Raw genomic sequence first — 25325 nt, forward strand, 5'->3', positions numbered from 1 at the left:
ACCCTCCTTTTCCTTAATTACATATGGAATTTAATTAGTGCTGTATGGATCCTGAGTATGTAACTCTTAACATGAGGCAGATCTGCACCCATAATTTCTTAATAGCAGGTTGAAAGAGGGAAAGCTTGGCAAAAAGTGTTTGTGGAAAGCAGTGACATTGTGGGGCACACAGACTTCCACACTGAAGATGGGAAACAATTACAGATTGTCATGGCACCAGTAGGTTTCAGAATGAACACCTTTGCCCTGAACAAGGCAGATCATTCTCTCTCCACAGCAGTTCACTTTCCTACACCCCACTGCCCACAGTTATCATGTTCATGGAGATATCCCTCCCAGCAAAGGCCTATGGGCTGACTTTCCAGGTGGAGATGCAAGGACTGGGTGCTACAGCAGACTCTGTAGCCTGGAAATCTGGAAGGACCACACTCCTCTCTTTCTAGGTAATTGAAACAGCGAGGGAACTCATGCTGAGGAGTCCCAGCTGGCAGAGAGGAGAGAGATCATCATTGGGAGCCAATTGCCAGCACAAGGCTGCATCAAATGCTAAGTTGTGGGAAGCTATGCAGTTGCCATCGGTGGTGTCCTGAGCCCTGCATGGCCTGCAGAATCTGCTGGTGTCTTCACTTGTCCCCATGCATGGTGCTGGAGGTTGTGTAAAAAGTAAAGGTGTTTTGGTCCCAGCAGTGCCCTCCAATGCTGTCAGTGCTGTAGACATTGTGCAGCAGGGCTGGGTGACATCAGGCAGCTTGCAGAGCTGTGATGTGTGTGAGCAGAGCCACAATCTCCCCCTTATTTCTGTTCTCTTTCTATTCCCTACTTCCGTTTGCGTAAATCTTTCCTTATTGCTTTGTCCTGCCTGCTCTTAAATTCCCAGGTGACGTGGTATTTCTAACGCTTGCTGAAGCTGTTGTAGACCTTGCTGGAGCTCAGCTCCAAGGACACCCATTTTTCTGTGTGGAGGCCAGCTGAAGAGCTGTGCTGGGAATTAGTTTTCTTTCTCCATTCAAGTGCTTGATGTTGCTTTCTGCACTTCGAGCCTCCCTCGCCTCCTATCCCTGCTTGTGATTTTCCAAGCTCCCTCCCTTCATGATGGCTGCCACTCCTCTGCAGTTGATGCTTTTCAGAAACATGTCCAGATTGCCTTACCCACCTTCCCGGGACAGCAAGTTCTACAGCCACCCTTTGCACATGATGCCATGGCTGGTGGCCAGCTCACATGGCCTCAACCCACCTCTGGGCAACACAAATACCTACATCATTTCTGTGGGTGAAGACTCACTACACAGCCTAAAGCACTGGAGGGAAAAGGGAACAGGAGTCAGGAAGAGTGATGTGGCACAGCTGGATGCTGCCTGTTCTTGCCCAGATGCTGTTGGGCTGTTTCTCACCCCGATCCTGCTCCTCCTAGTCCCAGCTTGCAAAGGAAGCAGATCATCTCAGAACTGACTGCTGCACATTTGGGTGAAGCCTAAATAAAACAGGGCAGAGAAGACAAGGAAGACCTTAGGAGAGGGTGCATTTAATGTGACAAGTGGCTGCAAGCCCCAGGCCCCTTCCCTAATCTCTGCCTGGTGCTAAGCCCTGATTTTGGGGAGCATGTGAGCAGGATGGGCAGGCACTAAGTTTCAGTTGGGAAGGCTCTGGAGCCAGGAGGGAATTCCTGTCTGCCCAGGAACAGTGTACATGCTCCAACCGGTTTCTCAGCTCAAAAGCAGAGGTGAAGCAAAGATGTCACATCCTTGATATAGTTAGATTTAATTAAAGCTGAAGGAGCTTCATTGCTGCTTTCCACGCAGCCTTCCCTCCAGACTGATTAGCATTCTGCAGTCTCTGCTCCTAGCTTCTTGCCTTAATTAATGACTCCTTGCTTGTATTTTCTTTCCTACTTGTCATCACCCAGGCTGATGAGCTCATCTTTAACCCTGCAGAGGCTGATTTGCCACATTAGCTGAGTACTGCCATTCCAAGAGCTGAAACAGAGATGAAATGGGAGAGGTGTGAGCAGGTTGAGGCTTTGTGGCTAGGGGTCAGCACCATCTCCTCTCTGTGGAGCAACTTAGTCCTGCCAACTGTGCACTGGTTCTGGTGTCTGGCATCTCCCTGGCATGTGTGACATGAGCCCAACACTGCTGGGAGGTGTCAGACCCAGATGCCAAGAAGCTCATCGTGCTTACACCCCTACATGCAAACCTGGCAGTCCTGGAGTGGGAATTCTGGTTACTTGCTTTTGGGTTTAGCTGCTGGTTGCTAATCGGCCTTAGCAGGTTGACAGCTGATTATGTTAATTCTTCCAACAACCACATGCCCTCTTCCCCTCTCAGAGCTTTCAGAAAAAAACCAAAGGAATGCTGTTTGCCATACCTCTTTTATCAGCTTCCTAATCAAAACTTACTGACTCTTCCACCTACTCACCCCCTAAGCCCTCAGCTGCCTAGGTCTGCTCTCCCACGTGGGCCAGGCACACCGCATGAAGAAGGCATCTTTCTGTAAGTACCTTCCTGTGAGGAAGAAGAGATCTATCTTGCTCACAGAGTGAGCAGAGGAAGCAGATGAAAGGGTGGGAGGTTTGCCGAAGATGCTTCATGGGGTTTGCCAGAGATGCTTCATTTGGCTTCCTTAGCAGCACAGATAATTGCAGTGCTGGATTTGGAGTGTGCTAGAAAGGCAAAGGTGGAGGAAATAAAAGAATTCAGATGTCAGAGATTAATTATTTCAGCCGCTGAAGAGCTGAACAAACTCTTGATGTTCACACACATTACAGTGCGCGCTTCACATTCGCTTGCATGGGTGAGTGGCTGCTTCAGAGAAAGGCTTTTGCTTAGCAACATCCATGTGGCTTTGCTGGGAGGTTTTGTTCAGGGCTTCTGCTGTGAGTCCTCAGTGAGACACAAGCAGGTTTTCAGTCTTTACTCGCTGGCTTTGGTACCACCTTACAGCACAGCAGCGGCTGTAGAGCCAGGGAGGTTGCTGCTGGGTTCAGTAGCTGGGGATTCAGCACATCCCTGCAGAGCCATGCTCTGAATGAGGAGGGGAAATGGAGGGTATTTGGAAGTCAGGTAGGGGTGAGGGGGAACAAGGCCTAGAGTCAAGTCCCAGTTAATATCATGGCCCTGAGGACAGGGATGCATCATTGCTCAGGAAGGGATCTGGGAAGTGCGTTTGATGGTGTGGTACAAAGAAAATAAGGAGGTTGAACTGATTATAACGGCAAAACAAATAGCAGAGGGAAACCTGTGCTGTTGTTTCTATTCTCCATTGCTGCAGCAGACACTGCTGGGAGATGCAGAAAGCTGCCACCAGCCTCATGGGTTGTGCAGGGAAATCTGTGCACAGAAATCTGTGGCCCAGGGTGCAAGGATGGGGGGAATAGCTGCTGGGAGAAGCTGAATTCTCCAAGCCAGGAGCAGCAAAAAAACCAGACAGTGCCAGTGAACAGCTCTTAGCAGCGTGAAGCCACCGTCTCCTCCTCCCCTGGAACCTCTTCTTTCCTTCTTTCCCTCCCCAGCACCTAACTTGTTCTAGATACAGCTGCTGAGCATGACAGGGTAGTTAAGGTTTTGGCATGACCGGCTGATGCAAAGAAACATAAAACTTTTCTCCATCCAGTACCAAACACATGATATGGCTCTCAGCAGCCCAGTGCTTCATTCCCAAGGCAGGAAAGCAGAACTAAGTGTGGTGATTCACAGAATGTGATTCCTACATGATGCAGTTTTTTCCCTACTGAAAACCAGATACCCTTTTGTCTTTCTTACCTGGTCTTAATGTTAAAGCAGCGGCAAAACTTCCTATAACCCTGCTTGTTTTATTATTGATTGTCCTCCCATGGAAGGAGCAGTGCTGCACAAGAAGCAAGATAATTGCTCCTGGCTGTCTGCAGCACCCCCACCTTTCCCCTGTCAGGAGCTGTTATGAAAAAAACCAGTGCCAGGTGAGACTAAGGCTTGAAGAGCTGTTGACAACATCACGTGTGCCGAGGCTAAAAGCTTCACTCTGAGTCCCGGCTGGATGTATTCCCGCTTTGAGGTAAGCTTCCAAGGGGTGTCTAGTTAGCAGACAACATCAGCAACTAAAATAACTGCAGAGTTAAAGAGCATTTCAGCCACCTGCTCTTTGAGCACCTTAATGGTCTCCTCAGCAACAAGGCTGTTGAGGGCAGAAGCGCTGATAGCTGGGTGTATGTGGACACCAAGACTAGGCTGTGAAGACAGGAAGAAATAGGGTAAGTAAAGGCTGGACATGAAAGTCACCTGCTCCTTACACAGGGACCACACTGGAAATTCTCTGCACTGCCCAGATGTCCCTCCCCAGTCCCTCATCCCTTTGCTGCCTCTTCACAGCACAGCCATTTTATCCAGCATGGGGCAAGGCACAAATTCAGCCACTACCTTCCCACCAGCTCCATACCTTTGCAAGAGTGCAGAAGCACTTCTGCTGAGAATCTCTCTCCTCTATTTGTTCGGTTTTCACAGCAAATACCTAGATTTCAAGTTTGGATTTCTTGTCTGTGGGAGTCAGGATCAGAAAAAGTCAGTCAGCAACCATGTACTTTGATCTGCAAACAGAGCAGTGTTTGAATTCAAACAATTTTGTGTTGTCGCTTCTGATTTCAGTACCAGCTATGACAGTAGCAGTTACCAAGTCCAGTGCTGTGCGTGGGGCCTGGAACATACAGTAAAGAAAAAGAAATGGGCTGCTCTGAAAAAGAGAATTTGGCTGAGGAGTCTTAAAAGGCTGACAGGATTTTATTGAAGTTTAAAATACAAAAAGGTCAGATTGTCTCCCACCTCCTCGGCATCCTTCCCATCCAGCACATCATAACGAAGTACCACTATTCACAGTGACAGCTCCAGCCCAACCAACCACAAGACTGCTGGTCCCAGTCATGTTCTCCAGCACCTCATGGATGAACTCATCTAAAAGCCATGCCTATTTCTGGTATCTCAGCTTTGAACACAGAGGTCCACTTAATCTCTTCCTGGACAAGAGGCAGATATCAGAGAGCATGCTGATCTAAAGGTCTCTGAAGAACGCTCCAAACTGTGGCTGCTGCATGTTTAAGCTGAATCCTAATAAGGCACTCTTCCAAACCAGTGATTCCCAAGCTGTGGAATGGGTATGGCTGCCAGCACTACCACAGTGTGGTACACAGGTAGGAATTCAGATTATTATTGGGCATGTTCCTGCTCCCTGCTGCTGTTGGCACCCTATCAATGGGATTTCATGATCCCTGCTCCAAAACAAAGTAATCTAAATCTTCATTACTAACCACAGGGGCAGAAGTGAGAGAGCAGAAAGATCAATTCACTGCATAGCTGCACCACTTCAGACTCCCAGCAAAAGTCATGATTTGTTTCTCACACTGCACTTAAGGCTCTGCATGACAAGCAAGAAACACAGGATTGCTGACCAGTGGGCTTGGTGCTGCTGAGGCAGACATAAACCCATATCCATCCCAGCCCAATAATACGGCTGCACGTGCAACACCTCCTGTCACAATGGGACCCCTTGCCTGAGACTGCCAGTAACAGGAAACACAAAAGTCAGTTATGGTGGGGTTTTTTTTGCAAGATGTAGATGTCTACCTAAAACTATGTTAAGATTGTCACTCCCCCAAACCTTATTCTTGCATCAGGGCAGCTCTGACCTGCTAGCTGTGTACCTGGGTATTTTTTGCAAGTGTTACACTCTAGTATCTAAGCACTAACTTGCAGCAGTGATTTAAAAAATGAGGCCAGCAAAAGCTGTATCCCATTTGTAACCAGACAGATTCTCTGCCCTCTGACCACAGGCTATGGGGAAGGTGAGGATTAAGCCTCAGTGCTTGTCTCTCAAAGCAGTATGTTTGCTCAGCTGCTAGCATGCAGAATTAAGCGTGTGTACTTCTCACAGCACAAAGCCTTCTGTTGTCCAAGGTATTAACTTTCTCTCTCAGGCAGTTGAGCACTATGGAGGTGGCAAAAAGTGCCCGTTTCAAGCATTTCTGTGATGCTGGCCAGCTGCTGAGTGCACTAGTCAGGGCTGTACATGACATCAGCCACCACCTACATCAAGCTGAAGTACTTAGAAGAAGGCAAAAAATCTCTGGAAAAGGTATCCTATTCATCACCAGCCCATCTGATAAAAAGTAGAGCAGTTCTTTTACCCCAAAGTCACAGATGCGGCACTCTGTTGTCTCTTGACTCTGTTGTCCAAAGCCTGCTGCCTCCCCGTGAGGCAGCTGTGGCAGCACCAACAGGAACAGTCTGAGCACCACTGGAGAGTCAGTCTGGCAGGAAAGGCCGCTGGCAGCAATGTTTATTCAGCGATCTGGGAAGCAAGCTTCAGCTTCCTTTTTTTCTCTCTAAGGCTTCTCCTGCTGCATCAGGAAGATGATTTGGAAGCCCATTACCTGTTCTCCATCTTCTGCATCTGCAGGCTGAGCGATGTGAAGCTGGCCAGGAGGTCTGTAACCTCATCCACCTGACAGAAGAATACAGCTGGCTGTTAGGCAGGGGAATGCAGCTGTACAGCCACTCGCCACCACAGAATAAACCGCGACACAGCAGGGACTACCCCTGAACTAGGGTTGCCAGTAATGCCCGTGCTGAGCTTATGCTAGGACAGGATCCCTTTGGTCCCAACAATCATGCAGAAGGGCTCTTATCCTCATGATCAAACAAGCCCTAATGTAAGGCAATGGGAGTTCTCCTCATTCCTCAGGAGGTCGATGCTTAACCTCCACCCTGTGCGATTTAGCCAGTCCTTAAAATAAAAGCATGTTGCTGCATTACCTAAAACTCAGTGGTATCAGGGCTGTTTCCTCTAAGCCTGTTTCTAAGGGCCAATCCTTTGTAGGAAAAAAACCAAACGCCCTGCAACCTGGTGTGGTTGTGCTGATCCTGGCCTTAAAATGACTGTGCCCTTGGCCCATCTGATGTTCAACTTCTCTCCTGAGCTGCTAGGCACAGCAATGCTTTCTGCACTTTCAATTCCAGCCTAAAGGAGTACGAGTCATCACGTAACTTGCCCACTTGACCCAATGTGAACAAAAACATTTCCATAACCGTGTCTTTAATGTCATCCACTGCTCATGCAATTGCATTCTCCTACACACAGGAGCCACAACACAAGGTGAGTCACAGTAGCTCAACAACACCTACCTGCTCCTTTGTGCTTGTCATCTGTAACCTGGAACAGAGGTCATCCAGCTGTTCCTTTTGCTCATGCCTCCCCAGACGGTCCAGGTATTCCCGCAACATCTGGATAATCTGAAACCAAGAGGCATACAAGGCAGACATCAGAGAGCTGCACCAAGCTGAGGCGTTTTTACAGGACAAATTAAATTGCACTTAGATCACCAAGTACACAGCCTTGATGCTGCAGCACATGGCAGAGTACGTGATCCTTAGAGAAGAACAAATGCAAAGCAACTGCACAGCACTAATGGCAGCACAAGAGCCCAGTGAGTCACCAGAGGCCTTCATCAGCCACAGACAGACTACTTGTGATCCCTGTGTCTGGTTTAGGAACAGGGAAGAGAGACAGGCCCAGCTGAAGCAGCATAAGGCTTAGCCCTGAAAGCATCAAGCTTCTCTTTATGGCTAGCTAGCTTCCCTCACTGTGAGGAGCAGGAACTTCCCACTCCAGCAGGATCTGCTTGTGCACAGTGGATGAAAATCCTTGTGGCTCCTATAAGGCTCCTGATGTGAGGCCCATGCTGTGTGCATTCGTAACCTCACAACTGCTTTCCTATTCCATGGCTCCACATATTGGAGCAGGGTAGACTGTTCTAGAAATACAGAGTCCCTGCATGTGCACACCATAGCTACAGCCTCATGCTGTGGTCCCTCTCCTGCCACAAGGCATCTGTCTTACATGGTGGTTGAAGAAAAGGAGTGCTCCATACAGCCCGAGAATTAGGATATTCAATGCGTCCTTGGCCTACCAGAGCCAAGGGAGGTCCTGCAAAAATTTAGAGTAGAGATTGGGAAAAAAGAAGATCTCTGAAAATGGAAGGGAAAGTCAAACTCTCCCCACAGTGGTTAAGAACCTACAGATAGGTATTTAAATAAAGGGTGCAGGATGCTGCCAGGGGCTGCGCCACCTTACCAGAACATGGCACTGTTTCTTTTACCTGTTTCACTTCCAGGCGTACGGCCTCCAGGCTGTGGGACAGTCCTTCCTGCAGGATGTTCAGCTTCGATTTAGCGAGGTGCAGCGGGGTTCTGCCGGCTCGATCCAAGGCGTCAACTCTGGCCCCTGTAAGATGCACGAGCAAGGACAGAAAGCGAGATTTGTTGTCAAGATCTGGTGTCCCTGGGGAGTATCAACAGGGCAGGCAGGAAAGGGACAGGCTGTAATTGTTATAGAGGAAATGTTACCTCCGCGCAGCAGCATGGTGATGACAGGAACGTGGTTCGTGCAGGCAGCTGGGGAGGGAAAACACAGGACACACAACTCAGAGGCACTAGCAAAAACGAGTTCCTGCTCAAGCGCGGAGCTTGCTGCTTCCCAAAGGCTTCTTTGCCATGGGAAAGAGGAACAGCTCAAATGCTAAGACAACCTCACACTCAAGCCCGAGTACTCCCTCTGGAACAGAGCTTGCGCTCCTTGGGGCTGGCAGAGAGAGGGAAAGCGATTCTCTCAAACCTTTTTTCTGACCCTAAACTTTGTGAGGAGTGAAGCTAGTGAAATTCAAAGAGCCCCTTCTAGGTCCTTAAATCTAGGGATGCATACTCTGAGGCACAGGGAAGAGGAAGGTGGAGAGGAAAGGAACAGTAAGGTGGTGTTCACCTCACCTCTCTTCATGCAAAACTCATCTCTGTGGCACTTACCCAAATGTAGGGGGGTGTTGCCCAGCCCATCTCTCTGGTTTGGGTCAGCCCCATGGTCCAGAAGCAGTTGCACTGGAAACAAGGAAACAACCACATCAGTCCCTTCCCTTTGCCCCACAGGTCAGGCCCATATGGGCCACAGGTCCACGCTGCAGCCACCAGGCTGCCTATAGGTGCTTCTCTTCAGCTCTTCCTTACTGAGACAGGGAACAGGGGTTTGTGCAGCAATGCAGAAGGACCTAGCTCAAAGTCAGGCAGTGCCACTGCCCTTGGGCTCTCTGAGGGGAAGAATGGGGTGGAAGGACACCCTTCCCTCTGCATCAGTACAGCCCTAAAACTGGGAGGTCCTGCTCCCCCTCCAACAGGGGGACATGGGAAGCCCTGGGGCCAGAGTTCAGCTGGCAACTTTGACACAAAAGAGCAATCTCTGTCACATGCTGAATCAAACTAAAGAGCATCCTTTGAAATCTCTGCCACAGAGAGGTTGGAAGGCAGAACTCCCCCTCCCCACTCACCAATGTGATCGTTGCCATTGCAGGAGGCGAAGTGCAGGGCAGTCCGGCCTTTGTCGTCCGCAGCACAGGGATCAGTTCCATCCTCCAAGAGTTGCTGCACTGACAGCACCAAGGAGGAGAAGAAAGCAGGTAAGCTGAAGGGGCACCTGATCAGAGAGGGGTAATGCTATCTGCTCTTCTGGGGTAGATATATGTGCTGTCAGCTGCCAAGTCAATGGGACTTGAACCAGCATCCCGCTCAGCAGAACCAGCTGAGGCAGCACAACCTCCACCCTCTGTTTCAGCCTTTACCACCTTCCATACGTTGCCACAAAAGATAAGCCAACAACCCTAATGGCTAAGGATCCATCTAGCCAAACTTTCAAGTTCCAAGGACAATCTGCAGCAAATGCCTAGAGAAGAGTATAAAAAGACAGGAAGGATGTGGGGCTAACTCTCAGCTTTACTCATCTGTATCTCAGGCACTTCCCCAGCTAGAGTTAGCATCCTGTGCTTACTACCCATCCGTGGGCTTTCCCCATAGATTTGCACAGTCCTTTTCTGTGCCTGTGTAAAGTTTTCACACCAATATGGACTCGTGGTCAAAGTTTCACAGTGTAACTATGTCTAGTGAGAAATGTCATTTTTTCACACCTGTTTTGACTATGCCCCTTCCCAGATCCATCCGAAACTCCTGTTTTTTTGCCACACCCGGTGTGGCAAAAGTACGGGAATGGTGGCTACAGTATGGGTAGCAAGCAGGGGAGTGCACTGACTCTACAAGAGCAATGCAAAGAGACCAGTAAAGGTTGCAAAGATTAGGTACATAAAAATAGCATCTGTTGCAACATGGGTAAGAACAACTGTAAGGGTTATTACTTCTGTTGTTTTGAGATCACCCTGACAGAGTAACCCTGATGAGTGCATAAAATAGAGCTCGCTACGTAGCTGTTAAAAATGCTGACAGGTTCACTATATTTTGAGATCTTTAGCAGCATATCCTGCAACAGCCAAGACTGTCAAGTACTGGAGACAGAAACTAGATAGCTCAGACCACTGAAAGTCACCGTTCATCTCAGCTTCCAGAGATCGAATTATAGCCACAGTTGAATTTCCTCCTGTACACCTCCTGCTTTAAGTGTGGCACAGAACTGAAAGGAACACCTGAAAAGATGGAAGTGGCGTTAACAGGGGATGTTTGATACTCCAGAAGAAAGATAAGGAGCCTGGAGTGCCCCCAGTGAGAACCATTAATGGGGAACACTTTAGCTAGTCCTCCCCTGAAGCCAGTAGGAATGACATAACCTCTCCCACCCAATGCCACCACAGGAAACAGCAAAGATGTTTACTTGTTGATGAAGAATAAATTAATCATCAGGCACTTTCTCAAGTTGCAGAGTGCAGAAAAAAACATCAGGATTGTAAATAGGGGACCTTGTCTTTCACATCCAAGATGAATTGAAACCGACTTCCATAAAGCCACATTCTTTCATTCTTGCTCTTGACTCACTGACTGAAGCCCAGCCCTTCTGTACCGACAGAACCCACAGATGAACTTTACCCATTAGTCTGTGAAAGAAGGTGTATTGTGGGGCTGAAGGACCTGAAACCTCCCCCCGATCTGGTGGACTGGGATTTTCTACAAGTCGAACCAGTTTCCAATTCTGTTCACTGACTGGCCTGATAAAAGGCAAGCACAGCTAAGGGGACAGCACAGTCTAAGGAGGGACAATGAAAAGGGGCAGATATTGTTGCTGGACACTTCATATCAAACCCCACCTAATCCACAGTCTAGAAAGGTAAAGAGAGTAACAGATAGGCCATGAGCCTTCTCTGAGTTCACTGTGAGAGGCAGAGTCCATCTCTGGTCCTGGTTCTAATCTACTGGGTCACACTGCCTCATCTTACAGGGCATGGCTTAGATAATCACAGCTTTTCCACCTTAACCAAAACATTACTCTCTTGCTGCTTACAACTGGGTAAAAGGTACATTTTAAAGCAGCTGGAACAGTGCAGTGTCGGATTTAGCTCGAGGCAGTTGGAAAATTAACTCTATGAACCAGCTGCAGTGAAAAAGTGAACACTATAACCAGCCCCACTCTGATCAGAGAATGAAACTGGGCTCCAAAAGAGCATTTTCTAGATCTGAAGCATCTAAAGCACCACGTCCACAAACTATCAGCACCCATTTTGTCCTCTCCTAAAATAAGAGTCCTTGACATACTGCCCTTCCAGGAAGAGATCCCAAGTGGGACTGACAGAAGCCTTACCTGTGTCTAAATCATTGCTATTGGCAGCTTCACGCAGCCTTTTCAGAGCTGTGGAGAAAAGAAAGCAATTACTAAGAAGCACAGAAGAAAAAGCTGCGTTTCCCTGCTGGAACATCCCGTCCTGGTGCTCGAGCCCAGCTGTGGGGCCAAATCGCACTGCTGCTCCCGGCTCAGGAGAAGGGGAAGCCGGAGACCAAGCCACCAGGTAAGAACAGCTCTCCTCGTGTCCTCCGGAAGCCCTCCCACTCCTGACCGGCACCCTACCCTGGCAGGACCAGGGATGCCTTCCCAAGTCCCCCCCAGAACAGATCCGACCCCCTTCCCATGCGGAGCCGGCCGAAGGCAGAGCTGTCCCGGGGCGGGACAGCGGTCCCCGCCGCCGCCCGCTCACCCGTGGGCCTCCTTGCCGTGGGCCCCCAGCCGGCGGTGCAGGGGCGGGCGGCCCTGCGCAGGCGGCGGGCCGGGATCTTGCCCGCCCGGCTCCTCCCGCTTGCCACAGAACGTGCAGGTACCCGAGGGCGCGCGCCCGCCGCCGGCCCCAGCGGCAGCCCCGGGCTCCAGCAGCGGCAGCCCGACCCAGCGGCTGCGGCTCCGGCTCCGCTCCAGCTCCGGCTCCGGCTGCGGCTGCGGGCTCCAACCTCGACTCCGACGCCGGCTCTGGCCCCGGCCCCGCGCCGGTTGCCGCGTCGGCCCCGCCCGCCACCCCTCCATCCTCTCACGGGCCGGGCCGGGAGAGGGGCGGGGCGTCATCATAGCAACAGGGCGGGCCGTATCCGCTCGACCAATGGGAGGCGCCTCGCTCTCTGCGTGCAGCCAATGGGGAGGGCTCAGGCAAGGAGGAAGACGAGGAGAGAGGCGGTGACCAGGAAAGCCTGACGGGCAGGCGCGTTCTCCTATCAGAGGGAGGGACAGACCACAGGCAGCCCATGGCGGCTCAGGGAGCTGAAGACGGACAGTTGCTTTAACCAATGGAAGTGATCAGCCTGCGCCGCTCCGAGCCCCGCCCTAGTGCGCGCCCACAGGCCCGCGTTTCCGGCCGGGGCCCTTTCCGTGCCGCGCCGCCGCGCCGCCATACCGGGGAGGACTACGACAACGAAGGTGCCGGGCGGGGCCTGCGTGGGGGTGCGTGGGGCGTGGGGGGTGCGGTCGGGTGCGCCGCGGGGCGTGGGGGTGCGGGCGGGGGCCTGGGGCGTGGGGGGTGCGGTCGGGCTGTTCGCGGGCACTCACTGCCGCCCTCTTCCCACAGGCCGCCTACGACCCCTACGCGTACTCCAACGACTATGACATGCACACGGGTGAGTGCTGGCCTGGGCCGGGCCTCCGCCGGGGCTCCGGCGCCCGGCTGGGTCTGTGGGGCCGGGCCAGGCCGTGCGGCGGCTGCTTCATTGCTCCACCTTCCCCGCAGGAGACCCGAAGCAAGACCTGGCCTACGAGCGCCAGTACGAGCAGCAGACCTACCAAGTGATCCCCGAAGTGATCAAAAACTTCATTCAGTATTTTCACAAGACGGTGTCAGATCTCATTGACCAGAAGGTGTACGAGCTCCAGGCCAGCCGAGTTTCCAGTGATGTTATTGACCAGAAGGTGTACGAGATTCAGGACATTTATGAGAACAGGTACAGCACCATCCTCCCTGCAAGTGGGAATCACTGTTTAAACTGGGATGAAAGTGCACCCTGCCCTTAAAAGGAAAGGCTTGCCAAATCTTGCTGCTACCTGTGTTGTTCCGAACTTGGGCTTTCTCTAAAATAGGTTTGGTTTGGTTACTGGGGGGAAAAAAACCCAGATATTTCCAGCCTGCTAGGCTAACATAAGTATAGATGAGTTGTGACCCCTCTAAAGAAGAATATCAGCCCTGGCCTAACAGATATGGAGGCTACAAAAAGGAACCTCAGTCATGCTAGCCAGGCAGTTTGCAGAAAGCTGTGAGGTGTAACTTTTGTGTGTGTTCCTTACAAATACTCTTCCACTCCTGCTTGTAGCTGTGTCACCTTGCCATAAAGAAAATGTGGAAGTAACAAAGTAACATGCACGGTTGTTCCGTGACTGAGGGATAAACTGAAGACTAACTGCTTAGTTTGCAGTTCTTGTTCTTTGCCTCAACACTGGAGTTACAGGGGGTGGGGGTGGTGCTCAGCCTTCATCAAACCCAAGGCGCCTCTGTTGTCATCTCTGACTCCATCACTGTCATACTGAAAAGTGGTTTTTCATACCACGTGTGCTTGTCTTTCAGCTGGACAAAACTGACAGAAAGGTTTTTTAAGAACACCCCATGGCCAGAGGCTGAGGCCATTGCCCCTCAGGTTGGGAACGGTAAGTCTTTTTCTTTGGTTGTTGGAGAGAGAAGGAACTAAATCCTTCTGATCCGTGAGTGAGCAGGTGCACAGCGTTGCTGCCGCCTGAGTCAGTTGTCTTTGTCCACTCTGGCAACTCCCTTCAGCAGGTGCCTGGCAAGGAGTCAAACTGCAAAGTATCCTTATGTGCTTCCCTTTATGATTGTGGCAGGAGGCTAATAGGCCTTGTGGCTTGCTCATGTCCCCTTCTGTCATCTTTTCCAGATGCTGTTTTCCTCATCCTATACAAGGAGCTGTACTACAGGCACATCTATGCCAAAGTCAGCGTGAGTGTTGGCCCTTTGTCTTCCTGTGGGTTGAATGCTGGTTTCTTTGTGCCAGCAAACTTGCCAGATCTTGCTGCCACCACAGTTTCAGTGGTCCCACAGTTTTTGCAAGACAGGATTTATGGGTTTGTGAGCTGTAAGTCACATTGCTTCTAGGGAAACTTAGAATTCTTGCCTTTTGTTAGTTTGGTAAGGATTCACTGATTGCTGGAAAGCAAGAAAGACTTGACTGTTTGTCTGAGGCTCATTAACCGTCTCTTCAGGCTTGGTTATAATGAGTGTGCAGGGTTCCCTGATAGCTCAAATGAATCGGAAGACAGATCTGAGTTTTCAAGAAGCTGTTTGTTACTGACATTCAGTGCTGCTCAGTGAGTTAGTTAGGGAGTTAGGGAAGAAGGAGGTTTTGGGAGGTAATTGAATTTACATTTTAATTGCTTTTTTTGTGTGTTTCTTCGTGACTCTTTGTTCTTCAGATGAGCAGGTGGATGAGGGGAGTTTCACAAGAGGAAGGTGCATTATTTGTGATTAAAAACCCCTCATGGGGTCAGAGTGCTTTGCAAAGAGGGAAGTATGGATACCATAAAGGATACAGGAGGAGGAAGTGGAAGGAATAATGCTCTGTGAAACAAAACAAATCCCTCAGGTTTTTTTTATTTAAGCTGCTTTAAAGTCAGTGAGAAAATCACAGTACTTGGTTTTTTAAGGAAAAAAGCTGAACAGACACATGACTTACGGGGCATATAATAACTGCAATTTTACTATGGACCAGAGGGTGGAGAAATGAGCACTTTAAAAAGTGCTGTGTTAATCCAAGGCTTTAGCAGGAGAAACTGGTTTCTGAAACTGTGCTGTTAGTGGTTCTCAGACTCAGTGTCTCCAGGCTGAACAAGAGAGATAACTCTAGGAAGAGAGTGATTCCTTACCAGTAGGTCAAAGTGTTAAGAAATGCTGTCCAGAAACAGAATCGTTGATTTATTAAGGCCTTTCATAAAGGGAGAAGGAAGGAACGCTGGTGAAGCTATAGGAGGTTCTTAAGTCTGGGCAGCAGAGAGGGGAAGAGGGAAGGTTAATGCACAATATTCACAGGAATTTTGACTGCTCGATTGTCCTGGGAGAAGCTACCTGTACAGGAAAAGTCAGCCCTGCTCTATGGGACAACAGTGATACAATTTCAGGCTTTCTGGGTGATGCTGGTGGATGTCCTAGTTGAATACTGGCTGTAACACTTCTGAAAGAGACCCTCCACTGCTGTGACTATTCAGTGTCCTTTGTATGCTGTTGCCCATGAACTTCCCTCTTTGGTGCTCAAAACAAAGCAGACTGTGCTGACTTCTCATTGCAGGGGGGGCCCACATTGGAGCAGAGATTTGAATCCTACTACAACTACTGCAATCTCTTCAACTACATCCTCAGTGAGTTGCTGCAATCCATGTCTAGTTTGTTATTTTTGGAGAGGGAGAGTGGATGGAGAGGGTGGAGCTGGAGAAAGGGTCAGAAGAACTGCAACATGTTTGTGTATAGATCGCAGAGGGAGAAGTAGTCTACGAGCTTTCTGTATGTTTGAGTTTGCTGAATGAAGAGCAGTCTGCATCCATGAATTTAAAACCCAAAAAAGCAGAAATAGTTCCCAGTGCTTTCTGAAACACTGTAAAGAATAAAACTTATTTAGCTTTCTGTCTTCCTGAGAACTGCTTGATCTACTTTTATTAAAAATTAAAATGAAGCTAAAGAAAAATTAAGCTAAAGGAACTTGCAGTGTCTTCACAACTGTTTACTGTTGTTGACTCCCCTTGGAGCAAATTTTAGTGTTTGTGACTCCCTGCCAGGCTTTTTGTGGAGATTAGATCAGTTGGGATAAACCCCTACAGTCTGTGTACAGCTTCTGAGAATTGCTGCTGCAGAGCCGTCACACTTTAGAGATTAACCCTGTGCATGTTCATAGTCTTTGAAAGTGAAGGCAGCTGAGGTAGTAGAAGCTACATATCACACCCCTAATGGAAGCTTCATTCATCTATTGCTGCATCTCCCATTTCAGGGAAATTCTTGTGTTCTTTAATTTATCTACTCCTCCAGTTCTGCCACTGTTCTTGCTCAAGGTATTGAGCCTCTCATCTATTCTTCTGCAGATGCCGACGGCCCTGCTCCCCTGGAACTGCCCAACCAGTGGCTCTGGGATATCATTGATGAATTCATATACCAGGTATGTGGCTATAAGTCTACACCATTTTGTGGTGGCTTTGTCTTTATTAGTTGTATGAATTTTCCATCTCTTCTCTTGCTGTGATTTTCATAGTGAGGATACACTGCACGTAAAAAAAAAACTTTGGTGAGCTCTTTAGGGAGTCCTGAACTTTTATGGATATTTCTGTTTCAGAACACAAGTTTTGTGTTTCTTAGTCAATTGGGCCTTTATGCTTGCACTGAGAGATTGATGACCTGCTTTGAAATAAGCTCTGGTCTAAGACCTTAACCTTAGGAAATATTTTTACACTTATTTTTCTGAGTGCAGCAGTACAGATCTCAAATGCTGTTGTTTTTTCTCTGTAGATTCTTTTATCTGTAACGTTTTACTATAGAGCTGCCTGTAATTCCTCAAATGCTGTCTTGTCAAGCTTAAGGATGAAAAAAGGGATATGTGCATATATAGAAAAAAGATGTGTGTATGCAGACTCATCTTCTGATTTGGTCATTCTCTTTGCTACCTGTTCAGACAGCAAATTTGTGTTTAGTTGCCTGTCCTAATTGTCTAAGAGATATTTCTCTGCTTCAATCTGCTTTCTGGCCTTTTCCCTTTGTACTGTATCATTTTTTCCCCTACGTGCTTTAAAAGTGATATAATTTACCATTTTCATTTCCAGGTGATCTCAGATGAAACTCTTTTTATTTTTTTCATGCAACTTTTACTTTACTATATTACATTTGTGTGAGCAACTTGTAAGCTTAGTGCACTCAGCTGAGCATCTGCAAACAAGCTGTTCATCACTGAATCTCTGCTTTTTCCTGTAGTTCCAGTCTTTCAGCCAGTACCGCTGTAAGACAGCCAAGAAGTCTGAAGAGGAAATCGACTTCCTTCGCTCCAACCCCAAGATCTGGAACGTCCACAGTGTCCTTAATGTGCTGCACTCTCTGGTGGACAAATCCAACATCAACCGACAGCTGGAGGTCTATACAAGTGGAGGTGAGCTAGCTGGGTGTTGCCAAGCAGCACTGGTGTCTGTGCTGCCTTGCTTTGATTTGACCAAACTCAGTTAACTCGGCTGGGAGCTGGATCAAACCCATTATCAAGGGTTGGATTGGCTGGGACCAGGTTCTGTTGTCCTTAGCTGAGAAGTGCTGGTGATACATTTGAGGCCTTGCTCCTTTTGCCTGTAAACATAGTGGTGCTGAAAGGCAAGCTTGCTTTCTTGGAGGGTGTCAGCGTGGTTCCTTATTTTCCTAGGTGACCCTGAAAGCGTGGCTGGTGAATATGGTCGCCACTCCCTCTACAAGATGCTGGGCTATTTCAGCCTGGTTGGGCTACTGCGTCTGCACTCTCTGCTGGGAGATTACTACCAAGCCATCAAGGTGCTGGAGAACATTGAGCTCAACAAGAAGGTAGTACAACATGTTCTAAGCCCTCTCTTGCAGTCTTCCAAATGCCTCTATTCAAACACGCTGGTGAAAGATTGCCATAATGAATCTTCCAGCTGAGGATACTGTTTGTATCTGCTGTAGTTGTCAGGAGTTTGTAGTTGGGCTCAGCTGGAGCTTTGGCATTAAATCAAGCCATATGATAATGCCTGATGCTGTTGCAGCACAATTGCCTAGTTTTTTAGGGCGTTTGCTGTGTTGGGAAGGCAGTGTTGTTACGGGGAATATCATTGGAAATGTAAGCAGTAACAGTGGTAACTAGCTGAACACACTGTTCCTGTCTTTGTCAGTGGCTCATTCTTGTATTTTTGGCTTTTGTTCTCACCATGCCTGTTCCCACCTTGTGTAGTTTTGCCCTAGAATTGGGTGCTGCTTGTGGCTAACTGAAGTCCAGCAGCAACATGGGCTTGGCCCAATATTTGGCACAGATCTATGTATGTGCTGTCTGGCACAGGATGTGGAATGAAACAGGGGGAAAGGGAACTGAGCAGACCAATATTAGGCACACTGCATGAGTTCTCTGCTTGCAGGAAGCTGAAACTGGAAAACATAGGAAATGGGATGATCTAATTAACAATGAGGAAGCTGCTGCGGGGATGGGTGGGAGGTGAGGTATCCTGAATTAACCCTCTCTTTTCTATATTTGGGAAGGGAGTGAAAGCAGAGGTGGCTGGGTTCTGGGTAACAAGTTGTTTGGATTGTTGTCTCCCCTCTAACATTGCATGTGTATTCTTCCTTGTCAGAGCATGTACTCCCGGGTGCCCGAGTGCCAGGTGACCACCTATTACTACGTGGGCTTCGCATACCTTATGATGCGGCGTTACCAGGATGCCATCCGTGTCTTTGCCAACATCCTGCTCTACATCCAGAGGACCAAGAGCATGTTCCAGAGGACGACCTACAAGTATGAGATGGTAAGAGATAGAATATACTAGCCTTCCCAAAAGAAAAAGCTCTTCTTTCCTGCCCCTCCTCCAGCACTTGATAGCCTACGTTGAATAGTCCAGCCTTATTTGCTGGCAGTGGTGACTAGGGATCCTTTGAACTCCTTTGCCATTTGTGGCAATATTTCCTCTTAGCTGTGTTAGTAGTTACTTTGCTTGTTCCCCACACTGTTGCCCCACCTCCATTTGCACTCTTCCCCTAGGCAAGGTTGTTACCGAATATCAGCTGCTAATGATCTTCTTGTTGACACTTCTTCAGACTGAGTCATGTTCTTAGTCCAGTTCTGCACTTCAGGTTGCTACCATTGTTGGATATATTTCCATTATCTGATAATCGTTCACAGATATGACTGTAACAAAAGTTCCTTTCTCTTTCCACCTAAGCTGTCTCTGGTGCCTGTTTTACTACCTGCTGCTGCTGTCTTCTTTTCATCCTCATGATTTATTTCTAACTCTGTGTAGCCGAATCCTGCCAGTCTTAATTCCGTGACACTTCAAAAATTCGATATGTCTCTTTCAGCCACACAGCTGTCTGTTTCATTACACACTCAGATAAATCGTCCTTCACAGTTTTTGCTTCACTGACCTCCCTGATAACTATCCCTTGCCAGAACATGGCTGTTAAACTATCTGCCTTCCCTTCTCTGCACTTCTTTGCACCAAAGCAGTCAAACCTGCTTCTGGCCATCCAGGTTCTGTATGGCTCTGGATGCATTCGCTCTGTACTTTCCTTTTGTCCAGCCCTCTTTTTCACTGGTGAGAGCCTTGATCTGTCTGCTTTGCCCAGAGGTACTGCTTATTGTGCTGTCCCCCTTGAGCATTAGAACCATCAGTGCTTCGGGTAAAAGTCTGTCTCTGGAAAATGCAGCTCCCGGCTCCCTTCAGCACCCTGGAGCCTGAGCACACTGTCAGGCTGACAGGTTCTCCTCTCTGTCTCAGATCAACAAGCAGAATGAGCAGATGCACGCGCTGCTGGCCATCGCCCTCACCATGTACCCCATGCGCATCGATGAGAGCATTCACCTGCAGCTGCGGGAGAAGTACGGGGACAAGATGCTGCGCATGCAGAAGGGCGACGCACAGGTCTATGAGGAGCTCTTCAGTTACGCCTGCCCCAAGTTCCTTTCCCCTGTGGTGCCCAATTACGACAACGTGCACCCCAACTACCACAAGGAGCCCTTCCTGCAGCAGCTCAAGGTCTTTGCTGATGAGGTTCAGCAGCAGGCCCAGCTCTCCACCATCCGTAGCTTCCTCAAGCTCTACACCACTATGCCAGTGGCGAAGCTGGCTGGCTTCTTAGACCTGACAGAGCAGGAGTTTCGTATCCAGCTGCTCGTCTTCAAGCACAAGATGAAGAACCTGGTATGGACCAGTGGCATATCTGCCCTTGACGGAGAGTTCCAGTCCGCCTCTGAGGTTGACTTCTATATTGACAAGGTTGGTATCTACCCTTGCTGGCTAGGAAATTCTTTCACCCAGGAAATTGTGGAATTGGCAGCACCTGGTCTTGCTCCATCCTGTGTGAAACATCCCTTCTTCCTTTGCCATGTGAGGGGCTTGGCTGCCCACAGTGAAGTTGTAGTCCTGCTTAAAAGGAGTGTCAATGGGTAAAGACTGATGGGATGTCACAGCTTTGGCAGTCGGCATACCTAAAAATCAAAGGTCCTAAGTGTCTTCCCCAGGACACAGAGAACTGTTTATTTGTCAGTGTTTTCTGGGAGGTGACAATTAAGTGACAGTGCTGTCAGCGGGCCAGGTGGAATTGTCAATTTCATAGGTGTCCCCCACATCTCTCCTTTACTTGATGAAGCAGGGATGTTTCTTGGTCATATTACAGATCCACTTTTCATTGAAGGAGCATTTATCTCTGGCTAGGAGGAATCTAAACATGAGGTATATGGACGTGTCACCATACTGCCACTGGAGCTCCAGCAGCAGAGGGCGTAGCAAAGAGTCTTGGAGAACTTAATTTTTAGAGAAGACAGCAGTAACCATTAGGTTTTTTGCTAGGAAGGAGACTAGGTTGCCCCTTGTTCTTGGCTTTTAGAGCAGGCCTCTTTCTGCAAGGTCTCATGCTGTGTCTCAGCCTAGCGCTCCTGTTATATAGTGTGACTCTTAGCTGCTGAAAGAGGGAAGCATGAATTGGGCTTGGAACTGTCAAACTGCTGCAAAGAGAGACAAAAATAGGCAGAGTGTGCAAGAATGTGAGATGTGAATGCAATGTGATTTGGCAAAGGTATAGGGAAGGCTGCCCACAGAAAGCTGAGTGGTTACTGTGGTACTAGCACAGGTTAGATATGTGTGATGCTGAACCAGGGCTGGAGCGAAGCCCCTTAGTTTGCTCCTCATGTTTAGCAGTTCTTGTTGTCTCCATGCTAGCACAGTCCTTTTCCTGACCTCATGCTGTTCTCTTCCCAGGACATGATCCATATTGCAGACACAAAGGTTGCTCGACGCTATGGAGATTTCTTCATCCGCCAGATCCACAAGTTTGAGGAGGTGAGGCCCGGGCAGCAGAGCTGTGTGGCTCTCTAAGAAACATGGAGCAAGCACTGGGCTGTGCAGGCCCTGGAGTAGCTGTGCTTGGGTGAGGCAGCTGTGTGATTCCTTGCTGGGGTGAGCCTTTGTTCTGCAAGGCACTGGGCAAAGGCAGGTGTTCTAAGCAGCAGCTGCTGGCCTTTGAAGAATGGTATGTTTTTCTGTGAGAAGTGCTCATCTGAGCCACAGTGGAAAAGGAAGAGGGTTTTACTGTCCAAGGACACTGACTCCATTGTCCCTAGACTATTGCGGTGTTTCTGTCAGTAATACAACCAAAATCATATCTTTGACCTCATAACTATGGCTCTAGAAACTAGCCTCAAAGATTCCAGGAGCACAGATGACCTCAGCATTGTGCTTGACCAGGAGGTGACATTCTGTCACTGCTCCACTTTCCCAACAGAGGCCGTTGTGCACTGGAAGCTTAGACAGCAAAATCCTTAGATTTGGGGACTTGAGCAATACAGGGTTGTGATACCAGTGCTAGAAGTTTGCATCCTCTTTTCTCCCCACATCTGCCTTTGCTGTCTTGGAGAGGAGGAGAGTTTTACTTGTTCCCCTTCTACTTCACACAATGTACTTGCTCTCTTTGTCAAAGAGTTGGAGGAGTAGAAGCATTGAATATAGTCTGCTGAGGGGAACAGTAGTGTATGTGAATCACTATGTATTTTTCTGACCTTTGCTTTCTCTAATTCCAGCTGAACCGAACCCTAAAGAAGATGGGCCAGAGACCCTAAAACTTCGGTGGATGCAGTGCAGACCTGGGCAGAGAAGTGGGTGGGAGAGATTATTCTCTTTGTGTTGAGGGAAGGGAGCTCAGGGTTCTGGCATTTCTGGAATCTCCTGTGACTCTGAAGGGTTTTTGTATTTAAATATGCAGACTTGTTTGGCTCAAGCTATCTCACCAAGGACAAGACATCTAATAAATTGGTGGAATTTTTCTGGTGAGCATTTGGTATCTGATTTACTGATTTAGTTTTCCTCTGTGGAAGAATATAACTGCATCTGGAGACATGGGCAGCTGCTGTTGGTTTGTGCTCTCTTTGGTCCATGCTGTTGCAGGTAACAGAAGGGAGCAGATCTCTTTCAGGGCCCTGTACAGTCACTGTGCACAGCAAACAGGGAAGGCTGCAGAACTGGTTAACGGGGAGAAAATGAGCTGTTCCACAGTGTCTTCCAGAATACAGAAAGAGCTGTTACACCACACATTGAATAAGTCTGAGTTGTAGCTGCTTTCCTAGAAGTTTGCATTTTTGCCTTTCTACCCCTCTTTTTAGTTTTAGTTGCTAAGATGTAGAAACACTCCAAAAAGGATTGATGTGTTTTTGAAGGAAGGGGAAGGATTTTTGTAAACATTCAACCAGTATTAACTCTCATCTGATGAGATGTCCTTGCTGGAGGTTGTGTTTTATTTCAGCACAAGTGATGCCCAGTGAATTTCCAGAGAATTCAGTTTCTCTGGAAAACTCCCTAAGGGCTTTTCATTTATTAAAACTCTTTAAATGCAAATTTTCCCAGCTCTCCAGCCACAAATTTGCAGTGCCTTGAAAGAGGAAAAAGTTGAAAACTAGCCCCATAAAGGGAAATCAAGGACGTGTAAAGAAGGGGAAGAGAATGCAAAGAATGAATCGCATCCCTCCACACCCTCTCTCCCCTCTCCTCTTGGTGTCTTTAAATAGTTTGGTGTTTGAGTGGTGGAAACAGGTGCAAGAGGAAAACCTGCATGTGTAATAGGAAAGCTACACAGAGCGTATTTCAAATACACCACCTGCCTCTCTGTACCTCTCCCTCTTGTTCCTTTCTACTGAGAGAGGGGTCCTGGCAGCCCAGTCTGGCTCTGTGTGTGATTCTGTTTAGAAGTGGGGAATAATTAACCTTTGTTGGATTATATGCTGTTTGAATGAGCATCAAGTTTCCAGTGTCCTAGATACTGCTCAAAAGTAAACTGTTTTCCACCACAAAGTCAAGTATCCTGGGCGGGCAGGGTACAGGCAGCACAGAGTGAGATTAAATGGGCAATTCTTGTTGGCCTTCTAGCTGCTGCCATTATTGTTATGGATGCTAAGAACTTACTACCTCCAGTTCTGGAGGGTTTGAGGCAGCCATACCATTAAGAAGTTAAAAGACTGAGATGCCACTGCATTGCAGCATCCCATGGGAGCCGTGTTCATACCAAGGAGAATCTGCTCCCTTTTGTTTTTAGGGTTGTCACTTTAGTTTCTTTGTATTTACCAACAGCAGCACAGTAAGCATAGCTGTCAACAGCAACTGCCCTACTTTCTTATTATCCAAAGCCTAAATCTTTCCCAGAACATGTGCTCAGGTGGATGTGATATGCAACAGGAGAACCTCTGGCAGGTATCTCCATGATCAATTATAGTTCATAGCATAGCAAAGGAATCCAGTGCATTACTGGGATTTGGTCTGTTTTTAATCTGTGGTCAGCATGTTGGAATTACAGACTTTTAATGCATATATTTATCATCTGAAACGCTCCAGCGGTTACAGGCTGATCTCAGGTAGTGTAAATATGCTACTGCTTTGTTTCTGTCTGCCAGAGCAGCTTCCACTGATCTCCCTGGCTCCATGCCTTCTCTGAGGGACTGCCGAAGGTTAACTGAGCGGGACTGGCACTTGGTGGAACGGAGCCAGGAGGAGCTTGAAGCTCTCACAGGGCGGAAGGATGGGCTCAGTAAGCTGTGGTGCCTGGCACTGCTTGAAGCTGGAGGAATGCAGGGCATTCAGCAGCATCAACAGAACCCCACTGCTGCTGGGAAGGCACTCAGCAGGGAGATGGGGGGTGGTTGGAGCTCAAGCCTTGCCTGCTGCAGCGGGGTTTGCTTAGTGGAAGTGGTTCTGGACAAAATGATTTTATCAGAGGGAACCACAGTATGGGGTCATGTACTCTGTGTCTCTGTCTCTGACCTACAGTTGTGGAGGGGGTGAGTGTGATTATGGAACCTGGAAGAGACAGTCAAGAAAACATCTCTGATCCTGCTGTCCCTTAGGATACATCAGGAAGACGCTGTCAGGCAGCCCTGGGGGATGCAGAGCAGCCAGCTCAGTGGTTACAAAACTGAGACAATGCTTCATTTCCTTTTTCGCTACAGAGTAGTTTTTCTTGTGATTTACACCACAGCTTATCTGGGGCACTGAAGTGGCAGCTTGTGCAAGCCATTCAAAGAATTTATTTCTTGTTACAGTTCTGGGGCCGTGAACTGATACAATGAAACAGTGTAATAGAGGAAAGAGAGGTGCTAAGCAGGAGATCTGAGTAGAGAAAGGACTGGAGAGGAGGGACTCTTGCAGATTTGGAACTGGCAGCAACAAGCTCAACATCAGTGTGACGGTTTGGTCTTTCAGAGAGAGAGATATTGCCTCCTTTTGCCAAACTGGAAGTGAAAAAAATGTTTTGCAAAATACAGTAGCATTTAATAGTGTGCTTCCCTCCCTCTTGTCAAAGCATCACACTGAGCATACATGCCAGCTCTCCTGACAACCCATCCCCTCGATGGGTTCCTGAGATTGTATCGCACTCTTCCTCCGGTTCTTCCACCGCTTCCTGTGAAGCGCTGCCTGTGACTCCAAGTGTCCTTATCTTCAAAGCTCTCCTTGGCCCTGAGCCTACCCTGGGAGCCACCTACGTCCCACACGTATTCCGCTGCCACGGCTTATGCCCCTGGGAGTGCTGAGAGGGGGAGCAGCCTATGTCTAAGACTGAGGAGGATCCAGAAATGAGGTTGCCTGGTGGGTTTTCCAGTTCCTGCCTGCAGTACTCCCCTTGCTTCTGGGACTGAGTGTAAAAAAGGCTGCAGCGTCTGTCCGGGGCTTTCCTCTGGAATTCAGCTTTCTCCGAGCGGGTGCTGTTCCCAGCATCCTGCCCTGCTCGCGGGAAGCGGAGAGCCCGGGATCCCGCTGGCTGCCATGTGTCCGGCCCCCGCCAAGCCCCGCCCCGTTAAGCCCGGCCTCCTTAGGCCCCGCCCGCCCCGGGCAGGCGGCGGCGGCGTCGG

General features: G+C 48.7%; 2 protein-coding genes across 2 annotated transcripts; one reads left to right on the top strand and one right to left on the bottom strand.

Moving 5' to 3' along the window:
* Positions 1-4723: 4723 nt before the first annotated feature.
* On the bottom strand, positions 4724-12333 carry ANKRD54 (ankyrin repeat domain 54). The gene is made up of 8 exons (XM_018080104.2): positions 11976-12333; positions 11584-11631; positions 9335-9433; positions 8820-8891; positions 8367-8414; positions 8120-8244; positions 7146-7253; positions 4724-6465 (listed from the first exon to the last, which is right to left on the bottom strand). The coding sequence occupies exons 1-8, from the start codon at positions 12331-12333 to the stop codon at positions 6391-6393; spliced, it is 933 nt and encodes a 310-aa protein (XP_017935593.2). The 3' UTR covers positions 4724-6390.
* Positions 12334-12551: 218 nt separating this feature from the next.
* On the top strand, positions 12552-22266 carry EIF3L (eukaryotic translation initiation factor 3 subunit L). Its single transcript, XM_029963410.1, has 13 exons — positions 12552-12678; positions 12828-12878; positions 12989-13199; positions 13817-13896; positions 14142-14203; positions 15546-15615; positions 16330-16403; positions 17210-17381; positions 17643-17797; positions 18577-18747; positions 19717-20214; positions 21196-21276; positions 22014-22266. Exons 1-13 carry the CDS (start codon positions 12552-12554, stop codon positions 22050-22052), a joined length of 1791 nt encoding a protein of 596 aa, XP_029819270.1. The 3' UTR covers positions 22053-22266.
* The last annotated feature ends 3059 nt before the right edge of the window (positions 22267-25325 follow it).

This window comes from Manacus vitellinus, unplaced genomic scaffold (assembly GCF_001715985.3).
Source record: "Manacus vitellinus isolate BGI_N305 unplaced genomic scaffold, ASM171598v3 scaffold_5_pilon, whole genome shotgun sequence".
Classification (NCBI taxonomy): Eukaryota; Metazoa; Chordata; class Aves; order Passeriformes; family Pipridae; genus Manacus; species Manacus vitellinus.

Coding starts and splice junctions, on each gene's coding strand:
- EIF3L (XM_029963410.1), top strand. CDS start 12,552: ATGGAAGTGATCAGCCTGCGCCGCTCCGAGCCCCGCCCTAGTGCGCGC. Junction 15,616..16,329: donor TCTCTTCAACTACATCCTCA/GTGAGTTGCTGC, acceptor ATTCTTCTGCAG/ATGCCGACGGCCCTGCTCCC. Junction 17,798..18,576: donor ACATTGAGCTCAACAAGAAG/GTAGTACAACAT, acceptor CTTCCTTGTCAG/AGCATGTACTCCCGGGTGCC.
- ANKRD54 (XM_018080104.2), bottom strand. CDS start 12,333: ATGACGCCCCGCCCCTCTCCCGGCCCGGCCCGTGAGAGGATGGAGGGG. Junction 9,434..11,583: donor TAGCAATGATTTAGACACAG/GTAAGGCTTCTG, acceptor TGGTGCTGTCAG/TGCAGCAACTCTTGGAGGAT. Junction 8,892..9,334: donor CAATGGCAACGATCACATTG/GTGAGTGGGGAG, acceptor CCTTGTTTCCAG/TGCAACTGCTTCTGGACCAT.